Raw genomic sequence first — 25,248 nt, forward strand, 5'->3', positions numbered from 1 at the left:
GATTGTCGCTGGGTGGGCTTCAAGATCCCTTCCAACCCAAGCAATTCTATGGTTCTATAAGATAAGCACACCATCACTATACCAACTCTTGAAAACTCAGTCTCACAGTGAATAGCCAGTACATCACCTTTGGAAAGGGTTCATGTTCTGCCAATGCCCCGCCTGTTCCCATGGCATCCTGCCTTGCAGGCTGTTTTCCACCAACAGCAGGCCCAGCACGTTCCGTTGGTATCACAGCAAGGAGATAACGTATCAAGAAATCTTACTTCTCCCCACCAGCCAGCCTGAAATCTGCTGAGACTGAGCAAGATACTGGAGGGAACCTTGAAGCCATGACTCAGGTTGCTCACTGAGACATTAACCCTTTGGATTAGGAGTATGATAGAAATGAGGATAAAAGTGGAAAACAGCGTCTTCTTTGATGTCTGGAAGCTGAGTGCGATGGAAAAGGTATGTGGTGCCATCCTTACATTCCCCAATTAGTTGTAGGGCCTTTAACCCCACTGCAAGCAAGGGCAAGTGGCTGCTGTCTCAGGGATGTGACGGTTTCCACCACATTTGGGAAGAACAGACACAGCTCTTTGGAAAAAGCAGGCCTTAGAAGAGCATGTCCCTGTATTTGAGCTCATCCAGTGAATCAAACATTGGGAGCAATCTTCCACAGGGACTGGGGCTCACAGCAGGATCCTGCAGGCAGATCAGGCAGTGATGAAGCAAAGAGGAGGGAACAGGCTTGCTCCCAAGTTCCTGGTGCACCAGAGGTGATCTATGCAATCCTAAAAAGGTTGTGTTGAAGAGACAGATGCTTAAATGCATGGAAAAACTCTGCCTGCTTTTGCAGTAAATATTATTGATCTGTTTCCCCTTATCTTGCGTGGAGCCTGACTCACAGAGCTATAACAGCAATAATTTTCAAGCTGCGCTTTTCAGCAGGTTTCAAGCAGGAAGATGTTTCTCCAACCTCTGGGACACGTGAGAGACCACAGGTACACAGACAGAATTGAGCGTACCAAAGCCTCACAGCACCCAGAACTCCAAAACCCTTGAAGGCTTCGCTGCAAGGTGAGTTTGCATGAGGTGTTGTTGAGATTCTCTGGTACTATTTTTCACTTTTTACTGTTGCTTCAGCTTCTTAATCACTTGGAAAAATGAATGAAATTGCCTATTGTGTGGATGTGTTTTGGGATGGCACTGCGATAACAATTACCCGGATGGGTTGTGATGTTTGGTAGGATGCCAGCTCCTGGTTTCTGTAATACAATGCAAAGCCAAGAGGGGGGAAGGAAGGGAACCCATAATACTAGGTTTCTTACCACTAAAAGATTTGTTAGGTGAAATTAAGCAGTGATCACAGCTGCTTTATCTCTCTGTGGTAAGAGAAACTTATAGAGAGTGGTCTATGGCATCTATGGCAGGTTTGGGTGACTGGCTGGTGGTGACATTTCTCATTGCCATGCTTCTGAGACCATAAATTTCCTCTCCGTGTCCATCCTCCATGCTGAGACACAGCCATAGGGGCAGAACACTGTCACTCAGGCTGGTGGTTCCCACATTGCATGGGGCCACCACCAAGAATGGAGATCCCCCAAAACCCTCAGAAATCTGCCCCTTTGGGCAGGTATTTGCATCAATCAAAGGCAGAAGTATATGAAGGAACAGGATCTGTGGCCATTTTGTGTACAGATGCACCTAAGTATGTGTGAAAATGCCCAGAGTTATCTTAAAGGCTTATTTCTGCCTTGCACAGATGCTTCCAAGAAGGGAGAAAGACACATCCTAGATCATAGTCTGACCTCCCACCCAGCAAGTCTGAAGATCTTGATGAAAATTCAGACGTCTGGGCAGGACAAATAGAAGATTTTTAGCATAGGAGGAAATACTGCATTTTCTCATTGCCTTATTTTCAACATTTTTTCTTGTTAGTCTTTAAAATGAGATGGAGGAACAATGCTCAAAATGCGAGAAGCAAGGAGCTCTGCAGAGCAGGAGAAAGGCTGGCATCTCTACAATAGGGTCCTATCTAGGAATGCTGTCACAAGTACTACTTTTTGTATCCTGGAGAGAAATGCATTTGCACGTGCCATGGAGATGATTGTCTTGCCTCAGGTTTCCTAAACTAACCACTGTTGTGATGAAAACATTGTGCGCTCTGAGCACAAGCTGCAAAAATGCAGTGAGGCTTCAGGCATCTCCTTTGGCTGCTTGGCAAGTATACAGCCTGGCAAAATATCTGGGGTTTATTTGAAAGACTTGTTCAAGAGAGCACGCCAAGCATCCCTGTTCAGCGAGGGGATGTGCAGCACACAAACCATCACTGGCTCACTGCAGGAGTCCTGCCTGCCATCCCACCGGCTCCTCTCTGCTCACACAGGGCCATGTGCAGACGGAGGAACAGACACCCCTACTCCAGCCTGGAGATTGTCCTCATCACTCTCCTGGTGCTGATGACAGCGGTGACTGTGGCACTCCTCGTCCTCCACTTTGTCACTCGGGAGAGCAGCAAAGGCAAGTTGAGCTCTTTTGGTTCAGCTCAAGAGGGTTTGCTGGGAAGGGGGGAGGATGCAGGAGGGAGTGGAGATGCACAGTTATCAGATTTCTTTTTAAAGCAGAAACCAGTGATATCCACACTGCAGTGAAACAGCGACATGGTGGTGTCTCATTTCCAAATCATTTGCAGACTTGAGCCGTTAGAAATGTGCTCTTTATTTGCATTGGTCAACGATTTTTGCTTGAATCTGAATACCAGCCCCATTTCTCCCCAGTTCTGCAGTGGTGTGGCGTTTCATGTGCATGACACGTCCTGTGGCCGTGCATTCAGATCCCGTCAGTCCATTCCTACGTGAAGCAGTTTGCTTTTTTGGAAAGCTTAAAACAGCACTAAAAAAAATAGCCAGGCAATGAAGCACTTTATTGAAACCCAGAGAAGGAGAAATCTAAGGAGCAAGTGCAATTTCCAGTTGCACAGAGCATGTTGTCTATGAGCTGTGTGCCTGGACCTGCAATTTAAATTGATGGCATGCACCACAGTGTTTGCAATACCATTACCAACCACTTTATGCCTCCAAGCCCACCACCAGGCATGGGGCATTGGTGGCAGGGCCTGCTCAAAGGGACCCTTAGATCACTTCTCATATACCCCATTCTTATCCTCTGAAGAGATAAAATATTGGGAGGGGAGGTTTTAATGCTTTAATGGGAATCCTCTTCCTTTATGCTGCTTTAGGCACGAGCAATATCTGTCTGCTGCTCCTGTGGTCAGTCTGTGGCCAAGGAGAGCATGTCTTTTCTCCTCTGTTTTACATGACAGCCAAGGAAAGGGCATGGTGGGAAGACCAACCCCAGCAGAACAGGAAGAACAGATTAAGCACACACAAATATTTTCCCATGGTGTTATCTCAGCCTCCAGTGATTTGTGGCTGTGGGATTTCCTGAAGCACAGAGAGTTTACTTACTTATTAACTCTCAGTGTTTTTTTCCTCCTGTGACACTGTCCAGACACTTTGAGCATCAGGCAGACCCCTTGTCCATAGACTTCCTAAACTACTAGGGATGTTTAGCAGGTTTCAGACACCCTTTACAAAGGCTACATTAACTCTTCAGAGCCTACTTCTGCTTGTTCTTGTGGCCACTAATCTCACAGAATCATAGAACGGCTTGGGTTGGAAGGCACCTCAGGGATCACCAAGTTCCAACCCCACTGACACAGGCAGGGTTCCAGCCACCAGACCAAGTAGTGGATCAGGCTGCCCAGAGCCCCATCCAACCTGGCCTAAAACACCTCCAGTGACGGGGCATCCACAGCCTCTCTGAGCAGCTGTTCCAGCACCTCACCATTCTCAGTAAAAAAACTTCTCCCTGACATCTAATCTAAATTTAGATAGCATCTCAAGCTGTGCTCTCCTTGGCCTGTCTCTTCTGACTTACATACCTATAAAATCCCTTCTTGTTGTTTTTACCATCCCTCACCAAGTTCAGTTCCATTTGTGCCTTGGTTTTCCTGATCCCATCTCTGCATGTCTGCACAGCATCCCTATATTCTTCCCAGGTGACATTTCCTTGCTCTCACTGCTGTACTTGCTCTTCTTTTCCCTCAGTTTGACCAGCAGCTCCTTGCCTAGCCAAGCCAGTTTCCTGCCTCCCCTGGCTGCTTTCTTATTCTGAGGGCTGGGGAACTCTTGCTTGTCTCAGAAATGCATCCTTAAAGACGAGCCAGTTTTGCACCACTCCTTTGTCTCTAAGGGGGATAATAAACTAAAGTTTGTTCTCCCAAAGTTCTGGGTCCTCAATCCACTCTTTGCCAGCCCCACATTCTTCAAGTTTATGAACTTGACCAGGGCATGGTCGCTACAGCCCAAGATGCCTCCAATCTTAATGCCTTTAAGGATGTCCTCTGCATTGGTGAGTGCCAGGTCCAGCAATGCTTCACCTCTAGTGGGTTTGTCTGATGCCTGAAGTTGTTGTCAAAGGATCCCATGGGGCTCTGGATCGCTTGCAGCTTGCTGTGTCGTTTCCCCAGTAGATTTCTGAGTAGTTAAAATCCACTATCTCCCGTTCATTAAAATAAATGCCCTATTTTTTCTTATTATAGATTATGATGAACCATCACCAACCCAAAAACCAACAACTGGTGACTCAGGAAACTACTTACTGGGTGTAGGTCGGGCAGATTGCACAGGGCCCGTAGCAGAAATTCCTCTGGTATGTATGGGGAACTGCTCAGAAGTTCAGTTAAATACTGATTGTTCATCATCTCTAAGTGTTGTGGTGAGGTTTTTTTGTTTGATTTTGGGTTTATTTTGTTTTTTGGTTTTGTTTTTTGTTTTTTGTTTTGTTTTTTTTTCCTCAGAACTTCTGTCTTAGCAAATGGTTGTCTTCATTAATCATTATGTGAATTGTCTTGTAATCAAAAGGTAAGATAGTTGCATCTCTGAGTTGAAAGATTTCTCTGATCTTCTGGAAAATATGCTTAGAAAAATATATGCAAATGAACACATCCCATATTTTGTCTGAGGGAGCTCTTCCCTTGCAGATGGGCTATGCCAATCCAGACCAGGTGGGTGGTGGACTTCTCACACGCCTCTACAGCCGAGCCTTCATCGTGGCTGAGCCCAATGACTCCAGGAGAGTGGTGTTCGTCAGCATTGACATAGGGATGGTGTCCCAGAGACTGAGGCTGGAGGTACGTGGCTGGAAGTAATCAGTCTGCAAGGTCTGAGTGGTGGCTGGTGTTAGCATTGAGGCTGTAGGCACTACAAAATAATACCAAGCAAACACCATGACTGTTTGCTTGGGGATCTCTTTGCAGCACGATTTTGAGAGATGTCCTGTCTCTTCTGAAGAAGAGCTGCTGATTCCTGAGGCTTTTCTCAGCAGAAAAATTATCGAAAAATATATGTGACACTTCATGCCTGAGTAAATCTGAGTTTCCAGCACCACAGAGTACGAAAGGAGATCCTTGAGACATGGAGACTCCCTGGACGACTTGGGGTGGCCTACAAGTTGGCCATAGAGGTCTTCATTTTTAGATATATTATTGTTTAATATATTATTATTTTAAGGCTGCTGTCAAGTCAATAACTACAACGTACTTGTTTGGCCACTAGGTATAGGAGTATCAGGTGGAAAGTGAGGAGCCAGTAGAGAGGCTGGGTTTACTGCAGGGTTTGATACAAAACCCCACAGCCCTTGAACATGAAAAAGGGGTTTTAGGACCACTTCTTTTCCCTTAGGTGTTGAAGGAACTGAAGAGCAAGTATGGCGAGCTGTACCGAAGGGACAACGTCATCCTGAGTGGCACCCACACACACTCAGGGCCTGGTGGTTACTTCCAGTACACACTCTTCTGGATCACTAGCAAAGGCTTGATCAAACCAAACCTCAATGCTATTGTGAATGGCATTGTAAAGGTAGGGGTCACCAGTGACACAAAGGCCCATGAACACAGTAAAGGTAGGGGAGATGCTTTTGTGACCGACTCTTGCTGTGATGTTCATGGTAGCACCTCAAAAGAATGCTGGGGATGCAGCACCTCTAAATCAAAGCAACCTCTAAATCACAGAATAGTTCTGGGTGGAGGGGGCCTTAAAAATCCTCCAGTTCCAACCGCTGCCTTAAAATACACTCAGAAATGGTTTTCCGCTTGCCAGCAAGATAAGGTCAGAAAACAAAAGACTTTCATTAGAAAGAGGTGGTTGTGGCTGATTTTGAAATGTTACTTAATAATTAGCTTATAATTTTCTAAGATTTTCAGCTATTAAAGAAAAGCAAAGCAAAGCAAACAAAGCCCCAAAATCCCAAGAAAATGTTAGGATAGGCAGGGGAGGAGTTTTTCAAATAATCTCACATATTGCTCACATTTGTGGTCTAATATCCTTCTGATTTTCAGAGCATTGATATAGCACATCAGAACATGAAGAGAGGAAGGCTTTTTTTAAACAGAGGCATGGTAGAAAACAGTCAGATCAACCGCAGCCCTTACTCGTATCTCCAGAATCCAGCATCCGAACGTAGCAGGTAAACTCGCCTCAAAAATGAGAGAGACACTGTGTTGGGAGCCAGCTGTCTTTGCAGCCAGCTTTTCCTGCTCATTTATAGGAAGGTTCAAAAATGGAGGCAAGTCCTCAGCAGAATGACACTGTCACCATCCTGAGTTGTCTGGCATCTGCCTTCCCAAAAAGGAGTTGTACATGCAGGCTTGGAAGTTGTGGTTGTTCCTTCCAAGCATGTGAGGCATTGGCTAAAGATGTGACCTCCTGCATTATTAACTACAACAGAAAAAGAATGTCCTTAGTAGACACTGTATGTCAGACAGCATTAAAATGCATGAGGCTGTATTTGAAAGAGCTCCTCTCTCCGTCACTAAAGGAAGCAGTGCCTGAGGCCAGCAATGACCATACTTCTTGCTTTATATTCACAGCTGTTTTAAGATGGTCCTGTAAAGTCTCACCATGTCATGGTAATATCTGTAATGTCCTCTTTGTTTTCTTGCTCAGCCCAGTGGAGATTTAACAACATGACTGTGGCCCTGGTGCTAATGTGATTTCTCCGCTTCGTTGCCCCAGGTACTCAACCAACACAGATAAAGAAATGGTGATGCTGAAGATGGTAGATGAGAACGGACATGACCTCGGACTCATCAGGTACTGGCTACTGAAGTAACACTCTTCTCTCCAAATTCACATAAACCAGAGAATATCAGGAGTGTGGTTCAGAGGTAGTTCTGTAGTTCCCTACTTGCACAAGCCTTCCCGCTTTTCAGGAAGATCTATGTGACTTTCCTATATAGCATTCTTCCCAGATGGTCAGTAGAGAGTCTCTGAGGGAAGAACAAGTTATGGTGAGAGTCCCTGAAGTGTCAGTGTCTCTCATCTGCTCTGGAACTGTAATGGGCACTTCTCTGGTTATGGCTCCTACACCGTGGCTTGCAGAGGAGCCTGGAAAAGATGACCCGAGTTGGCCTTTCCTGATAGGAGTGCAGAAACCTCCTACCTGCTGGATGTTGGATGTTTAAGGCTCATCCAGCTCAACAGTGTAGAACAGGGGATGAAGATCACACTGCCAGCCCTTGAGGCTCATTCAACACCCTATATTTCACTCAGAGCATGCTGTTCCTGGTGCTGGGTGCCCGGTGCCCTTTTTATGACAGCCATCCTATCAGCACATATTCTTGGCTGCTCGAAGTTCAGAGCTCAAGGCTGGGCCAACGAAGTCAGAGGCAGTCCTGAAGCCAGTGGTGTGATTTTTCCACTCAGAAACCAGAACTGGGTCTGACTGCAATAGGAGCATTTTCCTCTATGATTTTCCCCATACTCATGTCACAATTAATGGGATGAGGGAAAACCAAGGCTCAGCAATCTTATGATATGTTATAATCTTATGGTCCCACTGGCTGTCATGCACAATCATTAAACACGTGCTGTTTGACAACCTCTGCCCAGTGAGAGTTGAGCAATCTGCTGAAAACATATTTTATCCGTGGAGGGAGGACCCTTCTGAGCTGCAGTGAACCTTGGAGCTAATTTGGGGTTCAATTAACTCTCAGTGGCCCTGGTGATTACAGTGCCATCTGCACACTCATGATCTGGCTCTTTGTGAGTCCTTCTGTTCATGGTGGGAGAAGATGTAAGTAGCTCTGCCCTTGTTAATCCAGCCCTGGGCACTGGTAGTCTGGCTTTTTATTTTCCCGTAGAAAATTCCTATAAGTCAATGGCAAATATTTAGGTAGATGCATTTAGGTAATGGATTTCCTTATGTGTCTTCTCTTCAGCTGGTTTGCTGTGCACCCTGTCAGCATGAACAACACCAACCATCTTGTCAACAGCGACAACATGGGCTATGCATCTCTCCTGTTTGAGCAGGAGAAGAACAAGGGTGCGCTTCCTGGAGAGGTGGGAGCGTTTTCAGACGATTGAAAATAATGGGGAAAAATGGTGCAACAGGGAGGGGATGGGTGATGCTTACTATGGCCCTTTGAATAGTGAAACAGGACAGTGGGGTAAATGCAGCAAAAGGTGGCCGAAGATGCATCCTTTGATCTATTTACTACTGAAAACACTGGAAAACACCAGAAAGGCAAGCGTGGGATAGTAGATCCCATGCACTGTATACGTAGTGTAGGATCAAGCCTCTGGTAACTTGTTTCCTGTCGCTTCCAGCTGGTTCTGTCTCCTGGTTTTCATATGTCCAGATGCAAACACAGCTCCTTTAGAAAGTGCATAGTGCATGGTTATGGATGCAAGTTGGTGCAAGCTTGCATGCACACAAGGCTGTATGTGTGGACATGTTTGCAGGATTTGCCATTCAGCTGTATGGTTGGCTGGACAGTTTCGTCTAGCAGTCTCACAAATGACTAAAGAGCTGATAAGTTATGAAAATAACTGGTGTTGACACATGCCATCTCCAGAAGGGGGGATGAAGAAGATGAGCTGAGAGCCACACTTGATGCACACCCAGCCTTGCTGCTCTTGACGTTACCTCCTGCACCCATACCCACTGCTCTCACCCCATAAATCTGTCATGGTGAGAGCCATGCAGAATGAAAACCCAGATGAGATTGCTGCAGTGAGCACTCAGTGCGTGATCAGTAACACACAGAGCTGGGGATGCAGGGCTACATGGAAGGAAGAGGTAAATTGCACGCTTGCAGCCCCAAAAGAAAGAACTGCAGGTGATATCTGCAATCACTGCACATCAGTAAAACCCATCTGACAATGTCTCTGCTCTACAGGGCTCTTTTGTTGCTGCCTTTGCATCCTCCAACCTGGGGGATGTGTCTCCCAACACCAAAGGTCCGTTCTGCATAAACACAGGGGAATCGTGTGATAACCCACAGAGCACCTGTCCTGTTGGGGGGGTACGTATGGATTGCTTGATCCACGTAAATTATGACAAAAAAGAAAGCTTGAACTGGAACTGCACTGTGCGGTGTTTTCCTACAATTCTGCATGTAAAGAACCCCTTTGGGACTGCTCTGGGCACCCCTTTAATAAACATAACATGTGTTGTCCTCCCTATTTTCTGGCCAGTCAGCCCAGATCCAAATGTGTCATGCAGCAAAGTTGCAGTGGTGCTGTAACCAGATTTCCTACGTTTTAGGTGGCTAACAAGAAGCTATTAATTCCCATGTGAAGAAAATCACTTGTGCCTTCACCCGCTCGGCAGCGAAATGCTCTCCATATTAACAGGCCACTATCATTTAAGCACATTTCTTAACAGGCATCAATGTGCATGGCCATGGGACCTGGCACTGACATGTTCGACAGTACAAGAATTATTGCACAAAATATCTACTTGAAAGCAAAGGTGAGTGATGTTTTGCTTTACAGATGTGCCTGAGTGCTCTTATTACAAAAACAAACGTGCTTCAGTCTGAGCCAATTTCTCGCACTTGCCCTTTCTTTCAGATTTCTACAAAACCCGTGTTAGTATACTTAAAGAAAATTTCCCTATTCTTCAGAAAGTGCACACATCTATTTAGATACGTTGTCAAAAGATAGGCCTTGCAATGTGAAAATGGTTTTCTGAGGTTTTAATCTCTTCCTTGCTGCTGCACAATTGGGATGTTGCTCCCTTACAGATGCAAGTTGCACGCAGCTCAGAGATCAGGTAGGAAAACCAGGGGTGTTGGAGACCCCTAAGAGCTCCAGGGCACCATCACGTGCCACTTACTGACATCACTGCAATATGTCAGCGGAATGGAGAAATGACTCTTCTAGACGAAGCTCAGAAGGGCTAGATGCCCCATTTATCCTTCCTCAAGGAATTCTGCCTGTTTCTCAGGTCTCCCACTCCAGCAGGCCCTGCACTGTGTGCTGCTTGGAGTGCTGACTTGCTGTGTCCCCTAGGAGCTGTACACCAGTGCTGCCCAGCAGCTCACTGGGCCGCTGCTCTCTGCTCACCAGTGGGTCAACATGAGCGACGTCCAGGTGCAGCTCAATGCCACGCACACGGTGAGAAGGGCTGAGCTCTCACAGTGAGATGAGACAGACTGGAGGGAAGAAGCTTTAAAATCTCTCTTGTGATTTTATTTTTTTTTTTTTTTCCCCTCTTTTTTGATTAAGGTTAAAACATGCAAACCAGCCTTGGGACATAGTTTTGCCGCAGGGACCATAGATGGAGTGGGGGCTTTCAACTTCACACAAGGTGATCTGGGGAGCGGGTTTCAGTCTGGCTTTATGCACATAAAGCAGTGCACTCTGCTCCTGCAGAGGCTGTGCAGCAGCAGTGTTTAAGAGATGTTTTTCCTCCAGGTTCAGTAGAAGGGGACCCGTTTTGGGACAACATCCGGGACCAGCTCCTGGGAGAGCCATCCAATGAAACAAAGGCTTGCCACCAACCAAAGCCGGTCCTCTTTAGCACCGGGGAGGTAAGAACAGAGCAGCATGTGTGCTCTGAGCCTGCCATATTGGGTGGGACTCTGCATTTCGTTTTCCCGAGCCACATAATTCTCAAATTCTTGTTTTCAATTTCTCTTTAACATTCATTTTTTCAAAAAGTAGCTTTTTTTCAAGCTGAAATGCTGCTCAGTGGTACTCAAGGATGGTGTTGTCTGTGCTATGGGGTGGCTTGAAGCCGGGGCTAGATTGGGGTATCTTTTTTGCTACTTTCCCATAAAAGTCATATGAACTTATTTTTTCCATCTCAGATGACTTGGCCTCATCCCTGGCACCCTGACATCGTGGATGTTCAGATTGCTACTATTGGGTCATTGGCAATTGTTGCTGTTCCTGGAGAGTTTACGTATGTATTTCTTGTTCCACTTATCACAGCTGAGAGCTGTGATATTGTAGAAAGGGAGAGCAGGCTAAAAATTGTCCCCCACATACATGATAGCTCTGCAGGCACCACATATATATCCACTGCACTGAGTTGCCTGTATGCTGTCTACTCCCGTTCCTTAGAGATTCCCATTCTCTTCTCCATTGTAAAAAGGAATGAGATGGCAATGAATGTGCTGGATGAGCTTCTGGTGGCCTCCCCTCTGCTCTGTTGTGCTGTACGGCAAACAAGTGACAGAAACTCCCTTGGTTTCTGTAGGCTGACATTGTTCCCTTAACATCCCTAGGACCATGTCGGGACGCAGGCTGCGGGAAGCTGTTAAAAGTGTGAGTTGTCAAAGACGAGTCTTCCTGGCGGGGCACTGCACCTGGAACTTCACATTTCTGGATCCTTCTGATCTTTCCCTCGTCCCCTCCCAGCTCATGTCTTACAGAGCTCTCCTTCTCACGGTTCCTTCACACTCACTTTGTATGCACTTACTGATATACAAGAGAAATGAACATCCTCCCCAAAAGAGGCAAACTGATTAGGTTTCAATCCATTAAGGTAGCTTTTTGTGATGGATACATCTCATTCTCAACTTTGATCTGAATACTTAATTTTGCCTCCTGCTCCCACAGCATATTGAGGCTATCTCACACTGTTATATTGTCAAGGTGTTTAGGAGAATACAGATAGCAGACTTCACAACACCCTTAAATTAATTGTATTCACTGGAGCATGAGGTCATTTTTCCTCTCTTTGTGTGGAAAGTGAAAAAGAGTCATTAATACACTTGCAGTGTGGCTTTCATGAACATCCAGCCCCGTACCTGCTGTAACTTTGTAATCTGCCCTGGAAAATAATAACATTACAGTATAATAATACGACTGTGCATGTTGATAAAAGATGAGTGATTTATTTATTTCCCTTCTTAGGAATTTGGCTCTCATGGTACAGCAGGAATGGATGTTGTAATTGCGGGTCTGTGTAATGTCTACACGCATTACATTACCACCTATGAAGAATACCAGGTAACTGATTCAGTTTTTCCTATATGGGATGATAATTCATGTGAAATTATGCACACATAGAGTATTTTCCTTTGCTATGAAAAGCTGAAGATTCCGCAGCCACAATCCCAAGACAACCTTGTTTACTTTGGACCAGTTAAAATGGTGCAAGTGCCAAAGTGCAGACCATGTCCAAGATTCTGGAAACTGACCTGGGAGGAGAGGTTGGGAGAACTGGGATTGTCCAAACCAAAGAGTCGGAGGCAAAAAATTATAAGCCTTTGAGAGAGTGAAAGAGCTATGAAAAACAGAAGAGTAGCAGCTGGTTCTCCCTGTTTGTGATGGATAGGAGAAAGAAGAATAACCTGGAGTCACAGCAGAAATACCTGGGCTAGCTGTGGGACTCTCCCCTGGCAATAAGGGATTGAGATGCAGGAAACCAACTATTTAAATAAGGATTATAAATTAAATATTAAAATAAGGGTTATAAATTAAATATTAATCATTAAATAAACCCTTGCAGGTACAGTACTGTTCTTATCTTGGTGCAGCTGGATGAGACACACACACTGTTCAAGAGTCCTTTCAGTTCAAGAGCCCTTTTCCAACCTTGGCCTTTCCTAGGTTCAGCGATATGAGGCAGCATCGACTATTTATGGACCGCACACCCTTTCTGCTTACATCCAGCTGTACAGAGGACTTGCAAGGGCTATTGCTATGGTAATCAATATTTTCTATATGCCATATGCTTGGATTTGTACTTGGATAAAGAACCAGAGCACTGATGTGCTTCCTAATTCTCAAATGAAGAGCTACGAGATATGGTTTAGTGGCTTGTGGTAGCAAAGGAGGACAGTTGGACTGGATGATCTTGTAGGTCCTTTCCAACCTTGGCATTCTATGATTCTATAATGGAGAGAGTGGCTATATGAACTTACGTATAACAAACACATCCTCCCTCCCACAGAACACAGTGCAGGACTTGCCAAGTGGCCCTGAGCCCCCACTTTTCAACGTAACCAGCCTGACCTTGGTGCCTGCTGTCACTCCTGATAGAGCACCAGTGAATAAGACATTTGGGGATGTGCTTCAAGAAGTGAACGTACAGTATCGAGTGGTGAGAACTTCAAGCATTTGCTAAAACCTGTTTAGAAAATAATCTTTAAATGCTTAGCTATCTTGCTAAAATGTCTGAACTTTCTAAACTGTTGTGGTGATCTCAAACCTAAAAGACATCATTGCTCTTTCTGGGCATGGGTGAAAAAGCAGATTTTAGCTGTACCCATCCATGTATGTCATGCACTTTTGTATCTTCCACACGTGCACAAGGTCAGAGAGCCCTCTTGAATTCTAAAAGCTCCTTCAAAATGCTTCCTTTCTTCTTATTTCTGGTAACGAACCAAACTTACCCCTTGATCATGAAGTTTTATTTCTGCAAAATGGTTAAACACACTAGTAATTTTCCAAAGCAGCAGAACTCTTCAGATCAGAGTAGCAGAGGAGAGACAGAGTTTTCATGCCAGTGTCATTGGCATGAAATGAATGTGGTTAAAATTAAGGAAAAAATAAGTCATGGTAATCAACATGAAGAAGATTCTCCCTTCTGCTTCTACATAAAGAAACTGTTCATAATGAGGTGGTCAAATACTGTACAGTGATTTCTTTACAAGCAGAAATCAGGACGCCTTTGATGTCTCTGGGATGGAATGTAAATGAAATAAAAATGTCAGAAAGGGTTCAGTTCTCAATATCTAAAATGTAGATAAGGAGTTCAGAGCACGAGCTTTCGTTTCATTGCAGTGTCCAGCAGTAAGATAGGAAGAAGGCAGGGAGTTATTCTGAAAATCTGACCTATTTCCCACCATCTTTTACAAAGAAGTTGTACATGCTGTGATGTTTGTCCAACAACCAGGAAAGGGGAAAGCACAGAATACCAAATTGTCCACTGCTATTGCAACAGGTGAAATTATTTTAAGACAACAAACAAAACACTCTTAAGATGTCTTCAAAGGATGTTATTAATGTGCATCGTGCTGCTCGGACTTTAACATAGATTTCTATTTCCCCCTCAGGGAGAAGTTGCTGCAGTAACTTTTGTCGGTGCAAACCCCAGGAACTCTGCAGAGAACGTGGTAAATGTAGCACAGAAATGTTGGGGCTGGAGATGCTAAAGATTAGTTAATGTATAGTTAATGCGTCTGCCTTATGCATTTAACTCACTGATGTTCTTGTTTCAAAAGTCTGCCTTATGCATTTAACTCACTGATGTTCTTGTTTCAAAAGTAAGATCATGTGCTTCCAGTGCTTTTTGTTTTGCTGCGAGTTCAGAAGTCAGTTTTTCCTATAGGGATTTCCTTTGGGAGTTCACTCCAATAGAAGATTTTTGGATTAAAGTCCTTATTTTGGACTTTTGTCTGTTAGAAACCGTGTTGGCTTGTATTTGATATATTAGATATGAAACCCACACTCAAGGTCATATAGAAATCATCCATGATCTATTCACACTATTGAAATTGAAGGTACTTACGCCATGCAACAGTCCAGTACAAAATGCCCTCCAGCTGGAGCAAGAGTGGACTCTAGTCTCCATCCTATCTGCCCAGTGCATCCATTTAATTAGCTGAAGAAAATTAGAAATGTAAATAATTCACTCCATCAATCATCTAAGACAGAAACTGGTTGCAAATAACTTGCCTGTCCGATGGTCAAGTACTTTACATATTCCCTGCTTCGTTTATAAGTTTAAGTTCAGAAGCACAGTCCCTTCTCCGCTTGAAATGACACAGAAGAGTAGGGACGTGCCTGTTCACTCAGCATCTGGCCAATTCTCTTGTTTTTATTCCAGACTGAACACAACTTCCTGACGGTGGAGAGATATACCAACGTTACAGGGAGCTGGCAGGTGGTACAGAACGATGCCTCCTGGGACACCAGGTCTGTGTCCCCAACAGATCTCACTGCTTCGCAGTCTCTATGTGGGCTCTGAGTTTAATCCAACCTTAGGTTGGTCTTGTTCCTTCAGACAAGGAACATATATTCCCAAATTGCTCTTTGGGAATATATCAGTCCATGTTTGTTTGGTTAACATGTCCAGAACAAAACATTCAGCCTTCCCCGTGGTATATCTTCTGCAATGAAGGCTTATAAGTTTGAGAGAGGTATATGAAGAGTAAGAATTGGAGCAGGATCAATGTTCAATTTGTTCACAGCCTACGTCCATCCATCCATCTTTAGTATTGTGCTAATGGATAGGATACCAAATAAGAGGCCCAGACAACAGTAGGGTTTTTATAGAAGAAGTCTGTCTGGCTTTGCTGTACATCATAAAGGAGAAACAGATATCAATTTTAAAAGTCTATAAGAAAAGAAAATCAAGGTTAGAGATGTCAATCACGAGGAAAAACAGCCTTTATGCAGCAAAGCTGATGTCACCTTTCAAAGCTATCCCAGAAGCCAGTATATGAAATAGAAATATCAAGGGAGTCTTTGGTCAAACTTTTCATTTTGAAGTTACTCTCCTGCTACAATAAACCCAGGCATTTGCCTATCTTCCCCTGCACCTGTAAGAACACACACAACAACCAATAAGAAAATGGAAAACATCCAGATTGGGATCTTCTGGCATTGCAACGTCCCACCACACATAACATCAGGCATCAGAGAGACAGTGTTCTCATGCTCAGTGCGTTCTGGGCTCTGTCTTGGTGTTCACAACAGTGGAGCATTAGACCAGACCCCACATCTGCAGTGTGGGCAGTTATCACTGCCCTGGAACTGCTCAGGAGGATGGGCAGCAATTTGCCTGGCCCTGCCTTTTGTTAAAGGCAGGCAACAGAGATAAATGCTGGCTAGATTCCCATGAGCTCATCTGCCCAAAGTTCTTCCCACGTGAGATCTAGGCTGAATTCTAGTTCCTGAGTCCCAGGGGTGTTGGTCCTGGTTCAGAGTCTGCTGAGTGGGACAGAGAGAGGGTGGTGGCACAGGTCCATCAGCACAGGTCCTTCACAGCAGTGTTTTGTGGTCAAGGCATTACACACAGCCAAACATTTTTCTAAAAGCTTGTCAACCCTGCAGAGCTTGGGGTTGGCTTGCTGGTTGTTGTTCTGATAGCCTAAATATATGAGCAAAAGGGTAATAGAAGCTCTTAAAATATACTTAGCTGGAACACATTCATCTAATGTTAAAACAAATGTATTTTCTTGCTGACTCCAGTTTGGTCTTACCCTCTAGGTTTTACTGGACCAAAGGGTCTTCTGGCCAGAGCAATGTGACAATTGAATGGCACATCCCTAGCAGCACAGAGCCTGGCATCTACAGGATCCAGTACTTCGGGCACTACAGGAGGCTGCTCAAGCAGTTCTATCCCTTTGAAGGCACATCTGCAGCATTTGAAATTACAAACCTGTAGCCAGCTGTTTTCATTAAAGGAATTGTTGCCTTTAAACAGTAGATTTGATACCTGTGATGTTCAAATGAACACCTGTGAGGTTTTCTGTGGCATTTTTCCTCTGTAGGAAAAATATCGTTGTCACTTATGTGCTGCTTGTTGTCCTTTGCTGTGCAAAGCTCAGCTTTCTGCAAAGTTTTGACTTTTACCTGCAATTCAGCCTCATTAGTTTGATATATTTTCATTCAAATAGTGCCGGTCCCAGATGAATCTCATTGATTCTTACTGTACTAAAAAATGAACTGCTTTTCTTTACTCACTAAATAAATGTTTCTTGGTAGTGAATAGGCTCTCAGAGAGAACTAATGAATAATGAGACCTAATCCAGACTATAAAATAGTCCATAAAGTCGAGCCCAGTCCATATAGCTGGGAAGAACTGTTGAATTCATAAGACATTAGAAAAGAAGATGTCTCAGTTTCAGCTGGGACAGGATTAGGACAACTGACTTAAGTTGGCCAAAAAGATATATAAATGGTATTGCACACCATTATGACATCATACAGGAAGAGATTTGAAGGGGGTGTGAGTTCACCTCTCTCTCTTCCGCTGCTCAGAGTCTAGTTGGGCACTGATTGTCAAGTGGTGAGCAATTCCTTGTGCATCACTTGTTTTACATTACATTCACATACATACATTTGTCATAACTATTATCCCTTTCCCTAGTGGATAGTTTTATCCCACCCCATTGGGAAGGGGGCAGTGAGCGAGTGGCTGTGTGGTGCTGAGCCACCTGCCTGGTTGAGCCACCGCAGTCATTTTGGTGCACAGCACAGAGCTTGAAGGGTTGAAATAACAGCAGATCTGACCTGACCATGGGTGCTGTGGTAGTTTGATAATTGCTGGTCACAGTGTTAATTTTTTTTCCTATTTATGGAGCTCTTTGAGAGTCTTTGCATGGAACTATATTGTGTAGCGCCTTGCTTGCTGCTTGTTTTCCCTTCTGCATTGTCTATCAGCTCTGGGTGTTGGATTGAGGACCACTCTGTGGTCTTGGCTTACATCATGATAAAAATAGCTGCTGAGAAACTAATCATAGAATCATAGAATTGCTCAGGTTGGAAAAGACCTTAACGATCATCAAGTCCAACCGCAACCTAACCATACTGCCCAACTCTAACAACCCACCACTAAATTGTGTCCCTGAGCACCACAGCCAAGCAGTTTTTAAACACATTCAGGGATCAGGAGCCCATTCCAGTGCTTAGCAACTCTTTCTTTAAAGAAGTTTTTCCCGAAACCCAACCTAAACTTACCCTGGCACAACTTAAGGGCATTTCCCCTCGTTCTGTCACCTGTCACCAGTGAGACCAACCCTTTTCTCACTGCAATCACCTTTCAGATATTGCAAGAGAGCAATAAGGTCTCCCCTCAGCCTCCTTTTCCCCAGACTAAAGAGCCCCAGTTCCTTCAGTCTCTCCTCATATTCTCCAAGCCCTTCACAAGCCTTGTTGCCCTTCTTTGGACCCACTCCAGCACCTCCATGTCCTTTCTGTACTGAGGTGCCCAAAACAACGCAGTACTCGAGGTGAGGCCTCACCAATGCCGAGCACAGGGGCAGGATGGCTTCCCTAGTCCTGCTCACCACACCATTCCTGATACAAACCAGGATGCCATTGGCCTTCTTGGCCACCTGGGCTCACTGCTGGCTCATGTTCAGCCAACTGTCCATCAGAACACCTTGGTCCCTTTCCATCAGGCAGCTTTCCAGACACTCCTCCCCAAACCTGTAGGGTTGCCTGTGGTTGTTGTGACCAAAATGCAGGACCCGACACTTTGCCCTATTAACATTCACACCGTTAACCTTGGCCCATCAATCCAGTCTATCCAGGTCTCTCTGTAGAGCCTTTCTCCCTTTAGGCAGATCAACACTCCCTCCCAACTTGGTGTCGTCTGCAAACTTACTGAGGATGCACCCAATCCCCTCATCAAGATCATTAATAAAGATGTTGAATAGAAGCGGCCCCAGTTCTGAGCCCTGGGGGACACTGCTTGTGACTGGCAACCAGCTGGATTTAACTCCACTGACCACAACACTTTAGGCCCGGCCATCCAGCCAGTGCTTCACCCAGTGGAGCATACGTCTATCCAAACTGTGGGCAGCCAGCTTCTCCACGACGATGCTGTGGGGGACAGTGTTAAAGGCTTTCCTAAAATCCAGGTAGACCACATTGACAGCCTTACCTTCATCTACTACGCAGGTCACCTTGTCACAGAATGAAATCAGGTTTGTCAGACAGGATCTACCATTCGTAAACCCATGCTGACTGGGCCTGATCCCCTGGTTGACCTTTAACTGGTCCATGATGGCTCTGAAGATTATCTGCTCCATAACCTTCCCCAGCACCGAGGTGAGACTGATAGGTCTGTAGCTACCAGGATCTTTCTGGCCCTTTTTGAAGATGGGCGTCACATTTGCCAGTCTCTATTCTGCTGGGACATCCCCAGTTAGCCAGGACACAGGATGATGGAGAGTGGCTTGGCAACCACGTCTGCCAACTCCCCTAGCACTCTAGGGTGCAGTCCATCTGGCCCATGGACTTGTGAGTGTCCAGCTTTTGAAGCAGCTCCAAAACCATTTCATCATAGATTATGCAGGGTATAATGTGTGTGAACTCAGCATTGCAGTCATCTCTGGGTTTCAGAAACCACTCTGTGGAGGCTATTAGTAATTGCACACTTTGCTTTGTCTCCTTGGGGAGCCCAGCTATTGAGGAGATAAGGAAGTGCATTTTCCAGCAGTTCTTCAGCATCCCTTTCTCTTTCATTTTCCTCCTTTCCCTAGATTAGTTACAATAGCTCTTGAGAATTTTGAATATCTGTGGGATGTTCAAATTAGCGTGCTCCTATTGCAATGTGTTGTGAATGTGTTTCAGGTTATGTTTAAGGTTAAACAATTATTTAAAAGTAACCCAGATATCTCTGCCCTGACACAGGATAGATTTGAGTGGCAGGGAGTGTGGGGTGGTATGGACAGGTGCCTAGAGAAGTGAACACCCCCACAAGTTTGAAACTTCACTCTGAACAGCTGCAGAATCATGAAAAACTAGTGGAATATTTGGAAAAGGTCTGCTATCACCCTGGCAATCCTAAAGAGACATAAATCACTGCAGCACGCTGGGACCTGGCCCATGGGTTTCTGGAGAACAAATATTCTGGATTAAATCTGATTGTAAACTCTTTCTACTACGTGTCCCAGAAGAGAGATTCCACATGGGGCCCTGAGTAACAGCAATCTTTGAACAGATTAAAAAGGAGACAGTTGGTGCAGAAGCCCTTGGGGCAGTCCAGGCAGGACAAGATGTAAAAATGTGCTCTGCACTGAAACTGGGAAGAATGGCCCCACCTGCAGCCTCTAGCAGAAAGAAAGCCCCCGGGAAGACTCGAGGTCAGCCCCTGGGGTGTTGGAGCCAGAGATACAGGGGATCTGAGTCCCACTATACTGCAATTGAAAAACAGATATTAGCAGCATATGAAGGTGTCCAAGCAGCTTTGGAAATGACTGGTACTGAAGCACAACTCCTCTTGACACCCTGACTGCCTGTGCTGGGATGGACGTTTGAAGGAAGTGTCTTCTCCACACATCATGCTGCTGATGCTAAGTGGAGTAAGTGGGTCACACCGATCACACAATGGGCTCAAAAAGGGAATCCCATAGTTATCCAGGAATCTTAGAAGCAGTAAAAAACTGGCCTGAAGGCGAAGATTTTGGAATACCACCAGAAGAGGAGGTCATGTGCTGAAGAGTTTCCACTATACGATAAACTGCCAGAAAAAAAGAGATCTGGGCGTTCAGGTTGTAAAGGTATGTCACGTAGACACTCACGTACCCAAGAGTCATGCAACTGAAGGACATCAAAACAGCCAGCAGGTGGATTGGGCCGCTAGGATTGAGACAGCTCAGGTAGATCTGGAGTGGCAAAATAAGGGTGAATTATTTCTAGCTTGCTGGGCCCATGTCACAGCAGGCCGTCAAGGAAGAGCTGCAACGTATAGATGGGCTTGGCAATGAGGGGTGGACTTGACTACGGACGCTATTGCACACTGTATCCGTGAATGTGAAACGTGCTGCAAGGGGATAAAACCTCTTTGGTATGGAGGAGAACAGCTGAAATACAAGTACGAAGATGCATGGCAGTTAGGCATCACGCTCCCACAAACACACCATGGCAAACGCTGTGTGCTACAGTGGTGGAAGCAACCACTGGCTGACTTGGAATATATCCCATGCCACCGCCTGAAATGCTACGCTGGGTCTTGAAAAGTAAGTCTTGTGCTAACATCACACCTGCCAATTGAGCTGGTCTTGCCTGCTCAGACCTCATGAACATTTAACCCTCAGGGTGCTTGAGAAGGCCCTGGGCAGCCTGTTCTGATGGGTGGCAACCCTGTGCACAGCGGGTGGATCAGAAATGGATAAATTCTGAGGTCCTTTCCAGCCCAAGCCATTCTCTGATTCTCTGATTCTTGTAGTGTCTCGTGGCTAAACAATTGTAAATGTTTAATAAGCTCCAACAATGTATATTAATTTTGTATGTGATCTCTTTAATTCTTCAGAGAATCGTCAGTCAGATAATTTTGCCTCTCTTTAAAATCAGTAGGAGATACTGAATTATTCATTTTAAACCATCTGCAGTGAGTCTCAGAGACTCCTATCTGGAGGAGCTCAAAGCAATTGCAATTTTGAATGAGAAAAGAGAGACTCTTGGAACAAGGCAGGGAATTAAACCCTCAGAGGTGCTCTTAATGTCCTTTTCAAACAGCTTGCCCCACTGGTCCATCCACCCCACTTCTGTCTGCCCCAGTGTGGCAAAGACCCTGAAATGAGTTCAGCAGCACAGGATTATCAGAAAGTTTGTTGCAGTTTTTTTCCCTACTTTGCTCTGCTCACATTTTCTTGCAGGACCAAGAAAACACAGTAAAATACCAAGCATCCCCTTCAAACAGAGTTGGATCATTTTCATGAGACACAGGAAGGGTTTTCTGTGTTGCCTTGGATGGATCCCAACATAACTGTCATTCTCTTTCTGCCGACTTATTTTTTACATTTTATAAACCAGAAGACATGGCATGGAGGTGCTTTTGAAAATAAATGCATTTGGAAAAATGAAACAGTGCTTCATTTCCTTAGTGCCCAGGCAGCACTTAGATGGTTTGTTTCATTGCTTCAGATGTTTTTGTTTACACTACTGCATTATAGTAACAGTGGAATTTTAGGCAGGACTTATATAGCACATGTTTATTTCTAAAACTTCAACATTTGACCCAAAAGAGCGTTTGGGTCAACAAGCTGGTGTTTCTTACAGGAGGTGTCAAGAGTCAGAATTAGGGTCTCTGTCTCTCCTGTGACATAGGTAGTTTCACCTGTGCCCAGAGTTCTGCACTGTTCACTCAATAAGTCACTGTGGCAAGGTGACTTATTGCTGTGTCACCAGTGGGCACAGCTTTATTTAAGCTTTGGAGGAGTGTTCAGAAACCTTCATAATATTTATTTCTATACAGCTCAACAACTCCAAGTGCTGCAGTGAGGAACGCTGCTGAGCACCATTTGTTATTTGCTCTCAAACAGTTTTCTGGCTGTCATCTGCTGCTCACATACAACAAAAATGGCCCTTTTTTGAGTATTTCACACCGCGCCGTGGTGCTGTGATGAATTCAGAAGCCACTAGGTGCCAGTGCAGTTTTACATGAGAACAAACTCTCCATTGAACAGAGCCAAAGCATATAAAATTTTTTTTAAGAATTTAGGCAACTTGCCAGTTGTTAAATTTAGCTTTACTCATCACACTTGCTCAACAGGGCTGCTCTCCTCTGATATATAGCCATTTGTGCCTTGCGTACGTGCTGAAAAGGAGAGCAGAAGTTCCACCTTTTTTTTATCACAGAACATAAACTAACACGAACTTCAGAAACTTATCCAGGAGGTGCACACATCTCTGTGCTAATCCTGGCTCTGCTGACCTGCTTTGCAAAGCTTGATCATGCTGCAATTGTCCCTCCCAAATTACCAACACTATTTGGTTCTGTAGTAGAGAAGATAAATTAGGACCTGACCCAAGGCATGGGAGAAAAAGAGGAGAATCTCTGCAGTCTCTTGGTTTTCTTGTGGGCTTTTGAGTGTTTGCATGTTTGCATGGAAGACCTTTGCAGGTCAACCAGCCAGCAGCTATGGCAAGGATCTGGGTCTGGAGAGGTGTTCAAGGTGGTGATGAGCCTGCCCCAGATACGCCCAAAGGAGAGAGAGAGCCATAGGTGGGGCCATCCACACACCCCATGGCAGTTCTCAGTATTGACAGGGACAGTAATTTCCACACTCCTTAAAGGAAAAAAGCATCCCATAAGAGTGAACCCAGGCTGCTAGTCCTTGGCTTGAACGTCATACTTGAGAACTTTTTTCCCAAAAGAGGGGAGATCCAAGTATGTGTGTGATTGGGAGATGAGAAGAGATGGTCTGTGGGAACTATGGGAGACATGCAAACTCAAAAATAAAGCAAATCAGAATCCCTGAAGACTCTATCCCATACGTTTCTATAAGAGGTTTCAGTGGGACGTGAAAGATATTTTCCAAGTGGGATGTTTCAGGGTTGATCCAGCTCCAGTGGAGTCTGCTGATTTTTCACCTTTTATCTTCTTATTGCTCATGGCTGAAATACATCTGGGACTTATTTGTTGGAGGATGTACATAGTTTTTGGCTCTGTCTTCCTACCCACTAGGAACCTGTATCTTTACAAATCAGAAATAACGTTTTCTTTTTAAGTTAGGATGTGAGTTTCAGTTTTCCAGTTTTTTTGAAAATCCTCCTTGCTCTCTGCAGTAGAAATGCTGAGTCACAGCCTGAACCAGTGACTGAGGAGCTGGTGGGAAGGCAGGGCCAACCCAGGGGAGCTCAGGTGCAAGCAGTGCACCTGAATGACTGCAAGGGCAGAGACAGGATCCAGCCTTTCAAAGCCCTCTTTGAAGGGCTGGTGGTGGAGGTAAGGTTATCTTTTTCAGGTATTCTAAAGGTATGCAGCTCTTTTCCTTTGTTTATGTGTCTGTGGCTGTTGTGTTCTCATTTGCTTGTTGTCTAAGACTTTGCCACCCTGCTATTATCATCCCGTTATAGCATTATGCTCTCCAAAATTCATCAGCCAACCATAGAGCAAAAAGGGAATTTCTGTTCTCTAAAAGTAGGAGGGGAAATGTTACACAAAAGTGAATCCTGCCATTGCCCTGATTTCAAACAAATGAAAGCAGGACATCAGGAACATTTAATGAGGTAAAATAACAGAGCTGGCAGAGCTGTTGCTCTTGCTAGAGCCCAGAATACAGCTGACCTCTTTGTAAGCTAAAAACAATGTCAGACAACTTTGGAGAAATCCTGTTTGGCTTGCTAGGGATGCCTTCTGTTGCATGTTGTATGCCAGCAGGAGAATTAATAGGTTTTCCCATATTTCTTGGGGTCAGGATCCCTCTAGAGAAGGTTTCCAAATGTGCAAAACAAGAACTTAGGGCTTGCACTGTTTGAATGTTGGGTGTGGAAGCAGGAATTGCTACCACTCAGTCGTTCAGCTGTTAAAAATCCATCAAGCCCTCATTCTCTTAAAAAGGCCAAGGTGGTAGCAGTTTTCCCATTGGAGACCTGGTGATAGGCTCTTCCCATGGTGGGACCAGCCCTAAGCTCTGTCTATCCTCTTACTTTTCACCCCAAGACATCTTAACCGGGATCAAGTAAGGAACAAAGGTCATACATTTATCACAAAAGTGCTTCCTGCAGTGACAAGGAAACAAATATTGGCCAAATCGATGGAGGAAAAAAAAACCAAACTCTTGATTTTTTGAATGTAAATGTACAGAAGGACAACAATATTTTCTGCTGCATACAAATGCCAGTGCCACCAAAATGCATGTTGAAAACTCTCAGCATTGCCAAGCAGTTTGTGACCTTGCCTGCATGACAGAATCACAGAATGGCCAGGGTTGGAAGGGACCTCAAGGATCACGAATCTCCAACCCCCTGCCACATGCAGGGCCACCAACCTCCACATTTAATACCAGCCCAGGCTGCCCAGGGCCCCATCCAACCTGGCCTTGAACACCTCCAGGGACGGAGCATCCACAACCTCTCTGGGCAGCTGTTCCAGCACCTCACCACTCTCTCTGTAAAGAACTTCCCCCTGACATCCAACCTCAATCTGCCCTCCCTCAACTTCAAACCATTTCCCTTTGTCCTGCTGTCACTCACCCTTTCAAAGAGTTGATTCCCCTCCTGTTTGTAGGCTCCCTTTAGGTACTGAAGGCTGCAATGAGGTCACCCCACAGCCTTCTTTTCTCCATGCTGAACAAGCCCAGCTCCTTCAGCCTGTCTTTGTAGGGGAGGTGCTCCAGTCCCCTGATCATCTTTGTGGTTCTCCTCTGGACCCTCTCCAACAGCTCCCTGTCTTTCATGACCTCAGATCCATTCCCGCAGAGCAAAGTGTGCTCTTATTTACAGTGTACAGGATGACTCCTTTAGATAAAACTTAAAGTATGAAAGAACTGAGGCATTCATA

General features: G+C 45.0%; 1 protein-coding gene across 1 annotated transcript; it reads left to right on the forward strand.

Annotated features, from left to right (window-relative positions):
- The first annotated feature begins 2,324 nt into the window (after window positions 1-2,324).
- Window positions 2,325-16,682, forward strand: LOC116234801 (putative neutral ceramidase C). Its single transcript, XM_090144715.1, has 20 exons — window positions 2,325-2,505; window positions 4,589-4,698; window positions 5,030-5,179; window positions 5,730-5,906; window positions 6,386-6,513; window positions 7,062-7,139; window positions 8,267-8,387; window positions 9,227-9,352; window positions 9,715-9,801; window positions 10,344-10,448; window positions 10,560-10,641; window positions 10,749-10,864; window positions 11,144-11,238; window positions 11,564-11,603; window positions 12,195-12,290; window positions 12,894-12,989; window positions 13,237-13,386; window positions 14,342-14,401; window positions 15,115-15,203; window positions 16,500-16,682. The coding sequence occupies exons 1-20, from the start codon at window positions 2,376-2,378 to the stop codon at window positions 16,675-16,677; spliced, it is 2,214 nt and encodes a 737-aa protein (XP_090000841.1). The 5' UTR covers window positions 2,325-2,375; the 3' UTR covers window positions 16,678-16,682.
- Window positions 16,683-25,248: the final 8,566 nt, after the last annotated feature.

The sequence above is a fragment of the Phasianus colchicus genome, chromosome 8 (genome assembly GCF_987193195.1).
Source record: "Phasianus colchicus chromosome 8, bPhaCol1.hap1.1, whole genome shotgun sequence".
Lineage (NCBI taxonomy): Eukaryota > Metazoa > Chordata > Aves > Galliformes > Phasianidae > Phasianus > Phasianus colchicus.

Excerpts from the sequence above, each read along its gene's own strand:
- LOC116234801 (XM_090144715.1), top strand. The coding sequence starts at position 2,376 with ATGTGCAGACGGAGGAACAGACACCCCTACTCCAGCCTGGAGATTGTC. Across the intron at positions 9,353-9,714 it reads GCACCTGTCCTGTTGGGGGG|GCATCAATGTGCATGGCCAT; the intron begins GTACGTATGGAT and ends ATTTCTTAACAG. Across the intron at positions 11,239-11,563 it reads GCTGTTCCTGGAGAGTTTAC|GACCATGTCGGGACGCAGGC; the intron begins GTATGTATTTCT and ends TAACATCCCTAG.